We start from the raw sequence: 12,627 nt of genomic DNA, 5'->3' as shown, positions 1-12,627 counted from the left end.
TCTCATGAATCACCCTACTCTCTGCTTTCCAAATGAAATGCAGGAAAAAGTATTCCATGATCTAGGTGTAGGGGAAGAAAAGTACAGGGAGGAGTCAAAGATTGCAGCCGCTGTGATGAATGAAGATAAACATGGTAGCTGCCTTGACCTGAGCTGTGTCAGAGGGAAATACAGTCACACGCTTCCAGCTTGCTAAGGCCTGTATTGGGAACTTGTAAATAATATGGAAAGATGTACGTGAGAGCAAGGAAGTGGATATGTCTTCTTAACAAGCACATTTTTTGTCATGATTTGTGTTTTAGTATTTAGAAAGCTAAGCTAGCTGACTTTAAAAAAAAAAAAAAGTGACCCAGTACTGATAGTATGTTACATTTTCTATTTCCATATGTTGGGCTTTCCTAAGTTGCATCATAACTGCATTTAAATTTTCTCAGTGTTTTTTGTTGATGAAAACATATAAGTAGCCCAGTTCATTGCAGATATGAACACTCTTAAGTGGTATTGTTTGTAACTGTTAAGTTTTCCCTTTGGTATTTTCTTTTCTTCCTTTGTCTGGTGTTACTTGCTTTGATGTGATGGCATTCTTTCCAGCTTGGCATTTAGGCAAAGGTTTCTGATGTGTTCTTGCCATTGTGTGTCAGAGTTAGCTTTTAACATTTCACATCAAATTTAGCCTGACTTTTTTATTGATTTTGTTCTGGTTTTCTACAGTGGACAGGCCAAAATCCCAGCAAATCAGAACTTCTGGTACCATAAGGCGAACTTCTTCTTTGGACACAATAACAGGACCTTACCTCACAGGACAGTGGCCACGTGATCCCCATGTACACTACCCTTCATGTATGAAAGATAAATCTACTCAGGTAAAAGCTGTAAAATAAGACAACACAGATGTTTCGTGTAATTGATGTCTTCCTCATAGTACTTTTATCACCTGATCTGGAATCTAAGCTCAACTTAATTCTGAAGAAATGTGGATTTACTTAATTTTATTATAAATATGAAGCCTTAAAATAGGGTACAATAGTGGTTTGGCTTTTTTAAAATCAGTATCAGTAATATGGTATGTGACAGATTATATTTTTATGCTTTTAGAAAGCAGTTGTCAAAAATAATTTTCTGTATGTGGGCAGCTCTGTTGAGGCTAAATAAGCAGATTTCAATCTCAGCCTTTTATCTGTTTTATTTTGAAGCTGCTATATGCAAAATTATGCTGAATGCTACTTAAAAAAAAAAACAACATATATTCCATAGCAGTAGTGGCTGACAAAGTAAAGATTTTACTTAAGTGTGGTAATAAATATGTGGGTCTCAAAAAATGTATGTGCGTGGGGAGAGGAGGAGAGAGGTTACTGTTAAGAATTGATCAGTTTGTCACTAGTGGGGAAATCAAAAAGAGGAAGCTGGGAGTGAGCATACAATATGGTCTTGAGTTGTCTCCTCTGCTGCTTGATAGCAAGACAAATAAACATGCTGTGTGGAAGTTTCCTCTTGGAGCCAGACGTCAGGACAAGAGCATTACCACCAGCTGCAAAGGGAAGGCTACTGAGATTATTTATGGCCTGATACCCTTGGATACTTCTCAGGGCTCTGTCCTGAGTAGCAATCTCTGGCAGGTAGGCTGCTGTAGTATTAATTGTGCTCCAGTGTTCTTTGGCTAGAAAGATGAACATTATTTCTTGTCTGCTTCCTCCTCGTGCTGGTGCTTGTTGCTCACAAAGATGATCACTATCAAACAGGTAAAAAATATGTAATTCTAAACTCCCCAAATTATTACCAAAGAAGCTGCGTTCTTGGTTTTTCAGTACTGTTACCAGGGTGTGATGCAAGTCATCTGAGAAATACTTATTTCTCAAGACAAGTTAGAATATATAAATTATTTTCAGTGGCTTTAAAATGCACTGTAATTCAACACAGGAAGTCCTTTTATGGCGGGAGGATGAGCATAGAATGCTTAGAAAAGGAAAAAAGATCTGTCTGTTCCAGAAATCCTATTTAATGAATTTTGGAATCTGAAGATTAAATTCGTTTGAGGAAACCTTTAGGAACTGTGGTGGGGCCCTTTAACAAAATGCTGTCTGTGTCATACTCACTCAGCCAGCCAGTTTTAGCAAAAAAGAAGTGGCAGTGATCTTTACTGTCATGAAAGATCTACCTAAAAAGCTTTTAAGCCTGGATTTACTTCCAAGGTTGCCTCCTTTCACAATACTATGCCTTGAAAGTCTTTCTGTTTTGAAATCGTAATTTCCCTTCAGGAGATTTTTCAGTAGCATGCTTTGTAGTTACTCTATTTCTTAACCCCTCTCTTAAAACATGTGTCCATATCAAATTTCCCAAATACCCTTATGAATAGAAAGTTTACAATATTTAAACATTCACAAACCAACCTTTTCACTAGTTACAGAAAAGAGAAACAAACTTGTTTTATAAATATTTGAGCTCTGAGTATTTGGCAGTAAAATCACTTTCTTAGTGAGCTCGTGTGTGTTTAGGTTATTTGACCTGTTGGCTGCCACCTTTTGCCTCATTCGGAAACAAAGCTCAGGGAGGGGAAAAAAAGAAGTTTTACCTTTTCAGCAGAGAGGAAAGCCAGTATTGTTATTGTTACAAGCCGAAATATTATTTCAAAAAGATAAGGGCATGGAAGTTTCATGGTTTGGATTTGTGTGGATGTCTTCTAAGAAGGAATTATATTAGCTGTCTTTTTATTCCAGTTATGAAAAAATGAAGGTTTAATACTGTTTAAGTTGAGTTGAAAAAAATGTGTCTTGACTACTCAGGACTATATGAATATGTAAATGTAACAAGCGTAATGATTGGCACAGTGAATTCTGTATTTTTGCTTTTAAATGAAATGTTCACTAGGGAGGCTTTTAGAAGATGATAAAATATTGGCTCATGTTTTGGTTGTGTAGGGTTTTTTGTTGTTTGAGCTCTGTGGGATTTGAAGTATCTCTAATTCCAAGAACTAAAGAGGAGTTTCAAGTCATTGATGGGATGCATGCATGACAAATTAAGTTAAATTAAATTAAAACCTTACTCTTTGCTTGGGTACCAGCATAAGTACTTCTACTTCATGTTTGTTAGGTAAGTAACAGTATAGCTCACGGGAGTTCATATAGTTTACAGTAGCTAAAAATAACAACACTTGGTAGTTTAGCAGAGTGGAAGATAGGAACATACAAAAGAAATAAAAACAAGATGATGAAAGCCAATAGACCAATTTTTTGTGTGAACATGTTTCATTGGAGAATAAATTATCTCGTTTCATTTACAAACTCATGAACATTTATACTGTCGATATAACTCACATTGTAGGTGGAACAATTATTTCTCTTTCAAGGGTACTTTTTGTCTCTAAATAAACATTAATTTAAAATACAAATTTTGTGCCATTTTGTGAAGGTGGTGATTATGACTGTTCTAAGTTTCTTAGAATTCTTGGGTTAAAAAAACAGATTCTGGTCTTCATCATGATCATACGACCATTTAATGAGTTTTATCCCAAGTCCTTGTTTCTCATTTACGCTTTTTGAAGCTGTACATGCTCATGAATAAAATGTTTCTTTTTTTCTCTAAAATTAATCCAGGATTATTATTTAAATAATAATTTTATTATTTAAAGAGAGGAAACAGAATTTTGTTTCTTTATGTTGCATCTTGATAGTAACTATAGTTGTATTTCTGTATTCCTCTTACCTACCTAGAGTATTTTGACTGAAAACACTGAAGTAAGGTTGTTATGTTTGATTTTGGAAAAACATACTATGACACTGTGTATTGTGACACACAGTTCCAGATTTCTCAGGATTCTGCATGAATTTATGTTCATGTGTATGTGTGTATATGCATACAACTATCCGATCTTAGGTTTGTATAGTCAAACATACAGCACCTTATTTAGTATTAAGTACTTCAGAAATGGAAGGAAGCTTACCATTATAGGAAGTTGTTATGTGTTGATATACTTTGTGATCCCTTTCCTAGGTTTCCCCACTGTCCTACTTCCCTCTCATTTTCAGTATATTTTGAACTTTTTATTAAGGCCATTTAAAACTCTGAATAGTTTCCTTCCCTGTTTTTTTCCATCTCTTTTGGGAGCACTGGTGAAACAAGTTTGTATACTTCTTTTTCATGCTGTACATGTACATGTATTTCCCTCTTCCTACTATAAGGAATAATTCAGTGTTGAAATAGCTATGCCTAACCTCAGAATCTTCAGAAACATTTGGATAATTGTCATAGTTGGTTTAAGGTAATTATTTGGCAGTAGCTAAATAATTTTAAATATTTTTATATAATGAAAGAGATTAGAGATAAATGTGTGTTGATGTCATAAAAAAGATATTTCCAGTTAAAGTTCATCTAATCTTCCTTAGACTAAATAGTGCAGAGAAAAAAATGACTAAATGGAATACGATCCCCCCCCCCCAGTGATAACTTAAACTGGATTCCAGTATCCCTGGATATGCCTTTTTCATTGTATAATGCAACTGAATATCATACAAACAGAAATTAAGAAAGTTTGCAAAATATCTTTCAGAATTTTTACTTCTCTCTAATCTGAAGAATAACGCATACAGTAAAGAATAAACTGAAATGCTTAGCTAAAATATATTTTTGTTCTTGTGTGTGTGTGGGTCAAGGCTTTAATGTAGTTAGCTCTCATTAGTCACCCGAGTAAGGTTTTGTTTTCTTTTGGGAAGAAATTTTGTCACTTAAAAATTAACATAGTAAACCAGGAGGCTCAGTTACTGAAGCTTTTTCATTGGTGTATTAGTTACTGCTTTCATGGAATAGTATAATGACATACTTTGGGTGGAAGGGATGCAAAGTAAGAGATGTGTGTCATTTAACTATGAATTTATGATTCTATCTTTCTGGTGTTTAAGAGGAGTCATAACCTATAGTCAAATTAACTTCCCACTCCAGGCTGTTTCTTTCTGTAAAATTTCTAGAGGGCCTTTGAATGCTTTAGAAACATCTGAAGACTCATCAGACTTTCTCTCTCCTACTGCTGTTACTGTGTTTCTTTTGAATGTGAAAGTTCTTCAGAAACATAGTTGCTTCCCCTGTAAAACCTAGGCTTGTGTTCTCAATATTTGCACCCATCCCCCAGTGTAGTTAATCTGGAATTCAGACTGGATATAGTAATTGGAGTGAAGGGCTGGCAATAAAATGTGATAAAGTAATTCAGTCTTATTTTAGGTTTAGGTAGGTTGGTACTCCGTGCAGTCATTCTGATTTAAATTAAGTGGAAAGAATGTAGGTGTATATCCCTGCTATGGGTGGAAAAGGAGCGCAGAATTACCAAACGTGTTGGAAGAAATGCTAATGTCTACAAGGTTGGGTGAGTTAGAACAATGGTAATTGTGATTTACATTAAGACTGAAGAGAGCAACCAGATGTAGTGTTCTCAGCATGCCCTATCCCATGCACGTGCTTTAAGCATTGTGTCAACTGAAACTGGGACTGTGAACCTTCACATTTTGGAATAATAGCGGTCCTTCTGCTGAAGCTGCATTATGTGTGACATAATATTTTCCAGGTTCTCCTCCTAAAATATTTTAAATGTTAATTACTGAACATAGACTTGCAGGAATAATCCTTCAGTTTCGTGAAGTTCAGTTCATTCTTAAGTGATGCTGTAAATTTGTTTCAGCTCTGAAATATTACCAGCTTCACTGATAGTGCTTATGACCTCTCTTACTGTGTTTCTGACTTGAGGTGCAGAAACTTTCGCTTCATCTACTATGATTCAGAATTAATTTTTTTTTTCAGATACAGTTTTGAGTTACTTTTTTACTTTTATCACTTTTTTAAATATGCTTACCACATGGGAAGTACACTTGCAGCTTGAATTGGAAGCTTGCATGGGTAAGCCTGTTTTGTAGAAATTGTAAATAAAGATAGGAAAACAATTTTTGTGAAATGTGGCATATCAGGGGTGCTGCACACCCCTATCATTTATGATATAAATTACAGCATTCAAGTGATATGCAAGGTGTTCATACATGAACTGTACTTAGGAAAGCAGAATTTCTGTTTGGATGTAAAAAGAGTGGGGTTCTTTTATGTTGATTTTGGTTTGGTTTTTTTTTAAAGCTTTTGCATGAATATAAGGATTTTGGGTTACAAACCCAAAACTTACCTTCGTATTATGTGGGTTACAATGTATTATAAGTGGAATTTTTTAGCGTCTGAAGATGACTGGCAAGTTATAATCTGGCAACTGCCTATGTTGTGTTATTTTTAACCTTTTTTCTTTTCCATCTGAATATAAATAACACATTAACAACGTTCCCTGTCTTCAATACTGTGCTAGGAACGTCTTTATAGTATTTGTAATCTAATATTGCAGATAAATTGAGGGACACAAATAGTCTGCCCCCTGTATACTGATGCTTGCATGTATATTTTGACAGGTTGTGACTTGACTCAATTTACCAGAGATTGAAAACAGCTGTGTAATCCTTGTCTCAGGGGAGATAGTATTTGAGTGGAGGAGTGTCAATGCATTATTTGAAAAAGTACAAAATTTAGTATGAAGAGAATGGGTGTTTTATATTTGTTACTTTTGATTTCTGATTAAATCAGCTAAAATAATAAGGATTCCAATCTTTCTCTCCTAACTTGTGTTGTTGATGAAGCTTTTCAGGGTGTTGCTATTAGTTTGTTCTTGTCCTTGATATCTGGATCTATATCTGTGCTCATTAAAAAATACAGGCAAACTCTTGCTCTGTACATATGGTTTGGTTTTTTTTTTAACAACTTCTCTTTGTTGAGAAACTCACTTTGGCATTTTAGACACTTGATGTCTTTTTGGTTCTTTTTAGTAAGCTGTAGTTGAAAGGCTATGGGCTTGTAGTGATCCCAGATACACCCTCCTTCAACAGGCAACTGATCCAGGTAAACCCTCCTGCAACAGGCAACTGAAATGCCTGTTTCTACTTCTTCCTGGAGTCATTGCCAAACTGTGGAGCAATGTTATATTCAGGAAACACTCTTTGAAAGATAAATTTTCAAAGAATTCCCTTTGCATTGATCTTTTTCGTATGAGGGTATAATACGAGCTGTACTTGGGATATAGTAGAATGTTTTAAGAAAAGGGCAGTTTAAATTGGGGAAGTAAATTGTGAAACTGAAAGCCCATGATTTTAAAGAAGAAACAAATTTCCCTTGGCTGAGGAATTCCTCTATTTTCCTCATAGGTTTAAAATGAAAGTTTTAACTCTTCACTCTCGCTATTTTATTTTCATAACCATATTGTATTCTAGCTTTTTCCCCAGACACACACAAAGAGTCATATAATAAATACACAGGACCCTAGCTTTTATAAAGACTTGTTTTTTTCTTTTCTGAGAACATGCAGTAAAGACTTCATTACTGACTTTTTCCATTTCGCTTTCTAATCGCCCACTCAGCTTGCTGGGCCTTTGGTGGAAGTATTCCTGGTGGTGTAAAAATAACCAAGGAAAAAAAAAAAAAACACTAAAACCATGGAAAAAGTGCAGGGCTGGCAGAAAATACAAGTGAGATATGTAGGCCCATGCACACAAACTGTCTTAGCACATTCAATATCAGCACTTACAAGTTAGGTGCTGGGCTGCCATGGTATTGTATGTGCCATATAATACTATGGCAGTGCAGTGATTATGAAGGTATCGCTTGTGCTCGCTCTGAAACTACAGTTCGGTGCTGAATGATGCCTGGCCCAGCATGCTTGGCTGGGGAGGTCTGGCCCCAGAGGGCTGCTTCCACCTCTCTTCACAGGGCAGTGAGGGTGAAGAGCTGCACATGCAGTTTTCATGGTATTCTCCAGGGCAGTGCTTCCTGAACAGAGTAGTGTCTGCTACATGTGTGGGTACTACAGAAGTTTCTACACCCTAGAGAGGAAGCAAGAGTAAGGAAAACTGGTGAGAAAGAGGGTTTCCATGTGTAAGAATGAAGTCCTTTAGGGAGGTGGATCCCAGATCCTGTCTTTCCTGCTCGACAGGGGTCCTATCTCCCTTGGAGGTGTATCAGCAGTGGTCGTCCTGAAAAAACTCACTGCCAAATTTGCCTTGTTTCTAGTGGTATCAGTCACAAATGTGCCTCTAGCCCTGAGTTTTATATGGTTCATACTCCAAACTCGCCGTGGATTTTAGGTGTCCTGTTGCTCCTCTGGCAGCCGGTAACCCCCTTGTTCAGAAATGCTGGTGCATAGCCTCAATTTTCATAATAGTCTTATGGTGAATCTGGGAGATCTGGCTCCCAGACTCTTCTCAATCTTTGGGATTTAACTTTACAGCTCCTACATCCAGAGACAGTCCTGACACTTCTGGGCTTGCAACAAGGCTGGAAGAGGTCTTCCTGTCACTGTTGTGCTCATGTAGGTCAGTGCTGAAGGTGAAAAAAGGTGTATCCGTGTCAAGGCAGAGTTAGCAAGAGGGAACTGATTATATGGCTCTGATTAAGGAAGACAGGTGGGAGAAGTGAATCCTGGCTTTTGGTGTTTGAGTTTGTTTGTGCACTTTTATTTGTTTGTTTATTTGTTTTTTTTATTGTGTGGCTTTCTAAACTGTCCACTGAATGCAAACAAGAAATGGACACCAAAGCACAGATGGGAGTAGCCAGGTAATATTTCTGTGACTGCCAGGCCTCTGATTCCTTCTTCAGTAATGTGTAGTCCTCATCCTGTGTAAATGCAAGTTTACAAAGCCTTAGTTTTCTGTATTTTTTTCTTATTATTATTTGAGACTGTTACTGCTGCATATCTGATCCTGAAATTTATTCTTCTTTCTTAATTTGTTCAGACACTCTAATGCCTGTCCTCTGACACTGCAGAAACAGTAAAGCAATAATTTGTGACGGAAGTGTTCTTATCTAGAGAATTCTGTACAGTGTATTTTCCTTTTTTTTTTTTTTTCCCCTCCTCTAGACACCTAGCTGTTGGGCTGAAGAGGGAGCAGAGAAGAGGTCACATCAGCGCTCAGCATCATGGGGAAGTGCTGATCAACTAAAAGAGGTGAGAAGTTTTGCACAGTGGAGACTTTCAAGTCTTGATATGTCCAAGACATTTTTTAATCCCTATCTGGAGTCCAGGAAACTGCACCTTTTCCCTCCCCTCTGTTGCTTTTGAAACAGGTTTTACCTCCAAAATAAGAGTTGTTTCAAGAGTGGTTGTTATCTTATGCCTGTTCAATTTCCTCTCTTCCCACAACAGTGTTGGCTGTGAAGCAGTGGCCAGGGTGGGTGCTGTGGAACCAGGTTGTCACTGCTTACCAGTTTTTCTGTTCAGAGTTACCTTAGCTAGCTTTCTGTTCTTTAACACTGCCCTCCTGAGAGGGGCAAAGTATAAGTCAGTATGTTAGCACATTCTTGTTTGGAAATGTTGTTCAGGTTTTAGGGTGGAGATAGAGGACATCATATTCACAAATGAAAAAGGAGGTTAAGTGTTGATAGAGTAATAGTATGATTACTTGAAATAGTATTTTGCTGTAGACTACAATTGCAACTAGGAAGAGCCCACCGAAACTCAAGTGGATTTGCATCATGAGAAAGCAGGTACAGTAAAATGGTCTCCAGCTCAACTGAAATACCAGTATTTGTCAGTTTTTGTCCCAGTAAACTCCATTCTGTCCAGAGTTCATGTAACTCTAGCTCTGCCCAGTACTTAATAACTGGCTTCCAGTCAGCCTCATTCTGCTGTCAGGAAGGGTGCAGCCTGTGTTCAAGAGCTACACAGCTCTTTTTAAGAAGTTAATCTTGCACCACATTCACATAGGGTGGGGCTTTTTCCTGATACTTGGCTTTTGAACCCTCTCTTCTGGATCCGTGCTTAGTAGGATATTCAAAATTGAGAAGAAACATATAGGTTATCTGAGGAGATGTTGTTGCTGGCAATATATAAGTACTCTTCCAGACAGCCATTGATAGGAAGAACAGTTATCAAAAGGAGTGATGTAAATTTAATTACTTAAATTTTAAAATCAGATTTGATGAAATGGAATAATCTTGCATTCCAGTGGTGGCAGTAGCCTCATTTTTAAAGATGAGGACCTTGGCCAAAGAAAGGTCAATCCAACAAGGGTTGTCTGTTCCCATCTGACTGAGTACCTGTTATGAAACCCATCATAGCTCATTTATTAGTATATAGGCCTTCAGTTGCCTGGATGACTTCATCTGCCACTGTGAGGAATCACTCAGAATCACAGATTAAGTGCCCAGAAATTAGTGCAGAAGGAGTTTTGTGTCTGAAAAGTTTTGGCTTAAGCATTGCCTACTAGCACAAAGGAATTGTAGCAGGGGTAGAAATAGTGCCTGTATTTCCAGGATAATGCTTGTCTGGTTTTACTGGGAGACTATCCTTCATCATCTGGCAGTTCCCTATCAAGTTCTGCAACAAGCAGCTTTTCTTCACCACGGTGCTTGTGGCTATCAGTGATAATGAAACCTTCAGCATGTGAGCAAGTCTCTACCATTGGATAACTGACCCATTGTGCTAGGCTGTCACCCTCTTTATGGACTGGCCAGAAGAGAAAGGTAAACACGTAGCCAATGGGTTTCGTGGTTCTTTTCTGACAGAATGCAGTTTTGGAAAAAATGGGGTGCGTGGAAAGGAATTGTTTCCATTCAAATTTTGCAATGGTTGTTCATCCCAAAACGTGCCTTTGTCTTCTCCAGCTTATAGTTCTTCCCCTTCCTCTTTTTTCCTTTCTTCATTTTCTCAAAACATTTTTCTTGCCTCTTCTGGTTCCTGAGGTTCATAAATAGTCCTGGTGTCATTTTGTGTGCATTATCCAGTCAGTTTCTCACCTGCCTTCCCTTACATGAGTTCCTACCCAGTTCTCTTCCAATTTAGTGTCTGTTCTGTCTCTCCATTGTTTAGCTTCTATTTCATCCCATTCTTTTTCCTTTCCTTCATCTGTAAGTCATGGTTCCAGCTCCTCTGCCTGGCTATTCAGTGCCTGTGTGGTGGGTGTTAAGAGTTTGTTCAACATCAACAGTATCTCTGCACTCTGTTTGTACCACAGTGATCGCAGTTTCTGGAAGGAGAAATTCTCTGAGGCAGTTCTATTCAAACTGTAAAGCCCACTAGGGACAGAATTACTAGCAAACATCCTGCCATGTGGAAACTGATTTTTTTTTGCTAAAGTTTCTTCAAATGTAGAGATTTTTCCAAGGAAATAGAGGGACACATTTCCAGCATAAAGGACCCCCAGACAAATGTTTGGCTTTTTCTTCCAAAGCCTTGGACAGCAGAGGTGACCAGGTAAAAAAGTTATAATAGTGTGTTTAAGCACATAAAATGGTAACAGGATTTCCCTCCCCTTTCATTTTAATGTCATTCTTAAAATAACTTTCATACTTGTACTGAAATCTCTGATGAAAGGGGGATAGAAGAGCTGAATGTTGCATGGTATCCTTCAGAGGAAATTTTACAAAGCTATAGGCAGATGAAAACAAGAGCTTAAGTAGTAGAAATAGAAGTATATCACCTCTCCTGGGTGACTGCATTTGTTATGAGTAGCATAGGTAACAGTAGTTATGCTGAGCTCAGCGTTTTGAATTGTTTTCCATAGCATTTGACAGTAAACAAGTAGAGAGCTGTTTACAGTTTCCTTGGCTTGTTTTAGCATTTTGGATTCATGTTTTCATGGTCCAGCAATTCACTGAATTATTTCTAGCATGTATTTTTTTTATCATCTTGATACTTGTAAACTAGCCAAACACTTGTATGCGTAATTTTAATTGGCTTTGATAAAGAAGATTGAATGTGCTTTGAGGTTTAAAAAACCTGTTTTTTCCTTGGTGAGGTTGAGACCTACTACAATTAATAGTACGTGTTTAATACAACTGGGAATTATTTTTAAAAGGTTTACATTTAGTAAACCTAAAAATGCATGTATAAACTTAAGATCCCAAGCAAGCAAATGCATTCTATGTATTGCCACATAAAATAAATAATTTACTTTGGGTAGCTAAAGATTGTTTTGCCCTTGGGTTGAAATAGCTGGGTGTCAGGATTGAAGCTGTCTAGCAGTGAAATAGGCAATGATTGCTTTCTTGTCATGGCTCTATTAAAAAATTTAAAACTTCCCAGCGCTCAGTATGGACTTTGTAAAGATAGAATATATCTTTTTGTCATCTAACAAAATTTACTTCTTATTTTTTAATTTATCCTGGAGGGTTCTTCTGCTCCTTATTATGAAGTCTTGAATATAACTTGTTGTAAGATAATGCCAGACAGCTTTAACATTATTTTAATAGATACATGTCTTGACTGGGAGATAAAGATTGCTATCAGTCTTTGTACTGGACACAGACCAGGTAGCGGTTTCAACCACTGGTATTTTTTTCCCCTTTCAACCTGAATTGTTAGCTTGTATTCTGTTGAATAGGACCAATTTTAGTTACAGTTCACCCTGAACTGGAAAACCCCAGGTTTTAAAACAAATAGATTTCAGTTTGTGTAGGTTTTTTTAAAAATGAGTATTTCAGTTGATTTTTCACTTCCCTTAAGCACCTCTGGAGGGTGTATCTGTTACACTGACTCCAGCAACCCCCTGCTGGAAGGTCCGTTTTGCTCCAACAGACTACATGAAAAGGAGAATCAAATATGAGAGCTTGCACTTTTTATGTGCT

The 12,627-nt window shown here is 37.3% G+C and overlaps 1 protein-coding gene across 5 annotated transcripts in view; it reads left to right on the top strand.

The window, feature by feature from the left end:
- The window catches only part of GLCCI1 (glucocorticoid induced 1), a 56,358-nt gene that overhangs the window by 19,037 nt on the left and 24,694 nt on the right, over window positions 1-12,627 (top strand). For 4 of the 5 annotated variants that reach the window (XM_057432524.1, XM_057432523.1, XM_057432528.1 and 1 more), the window contains exons 2-3: window positions 712-863; window positions 8,921-9,007. In XM_057432524.1, coding sequence (XP_057288507.1) covers window positions 712-863; window positions 8,921-9,007 — 239 coding nt within the window. The remainder of the gene's footprint in view (window positions 1-711; window positions 864-8,920; window positions 9,008-12,627) is intronic. The other variant, XM_057432526.1, reaches the window with a different exon arrangement.

The sequence above is a fragment of the Pezoporus wallicus genome, unplaced genomic scaffold, assembly GCF_028554395.1.
Source record: "Pezoporus wallicus isolate ANWC-B61680 ecotype Strahan unplaced genomic scaffold, APGP_CSIRO_Pwel_v1 scaffold_2584, whole genome shotgun sequence".
Lineage (NCBI taxonomy): Eukaryota > Metazoa > Chordata > Aves > Psittaciformes > Psittacidae > Pezoporus > Pezoporus wallicus.
This window is presented reverse-complemented; position numbering and strand designations above follow the sequence as displayed.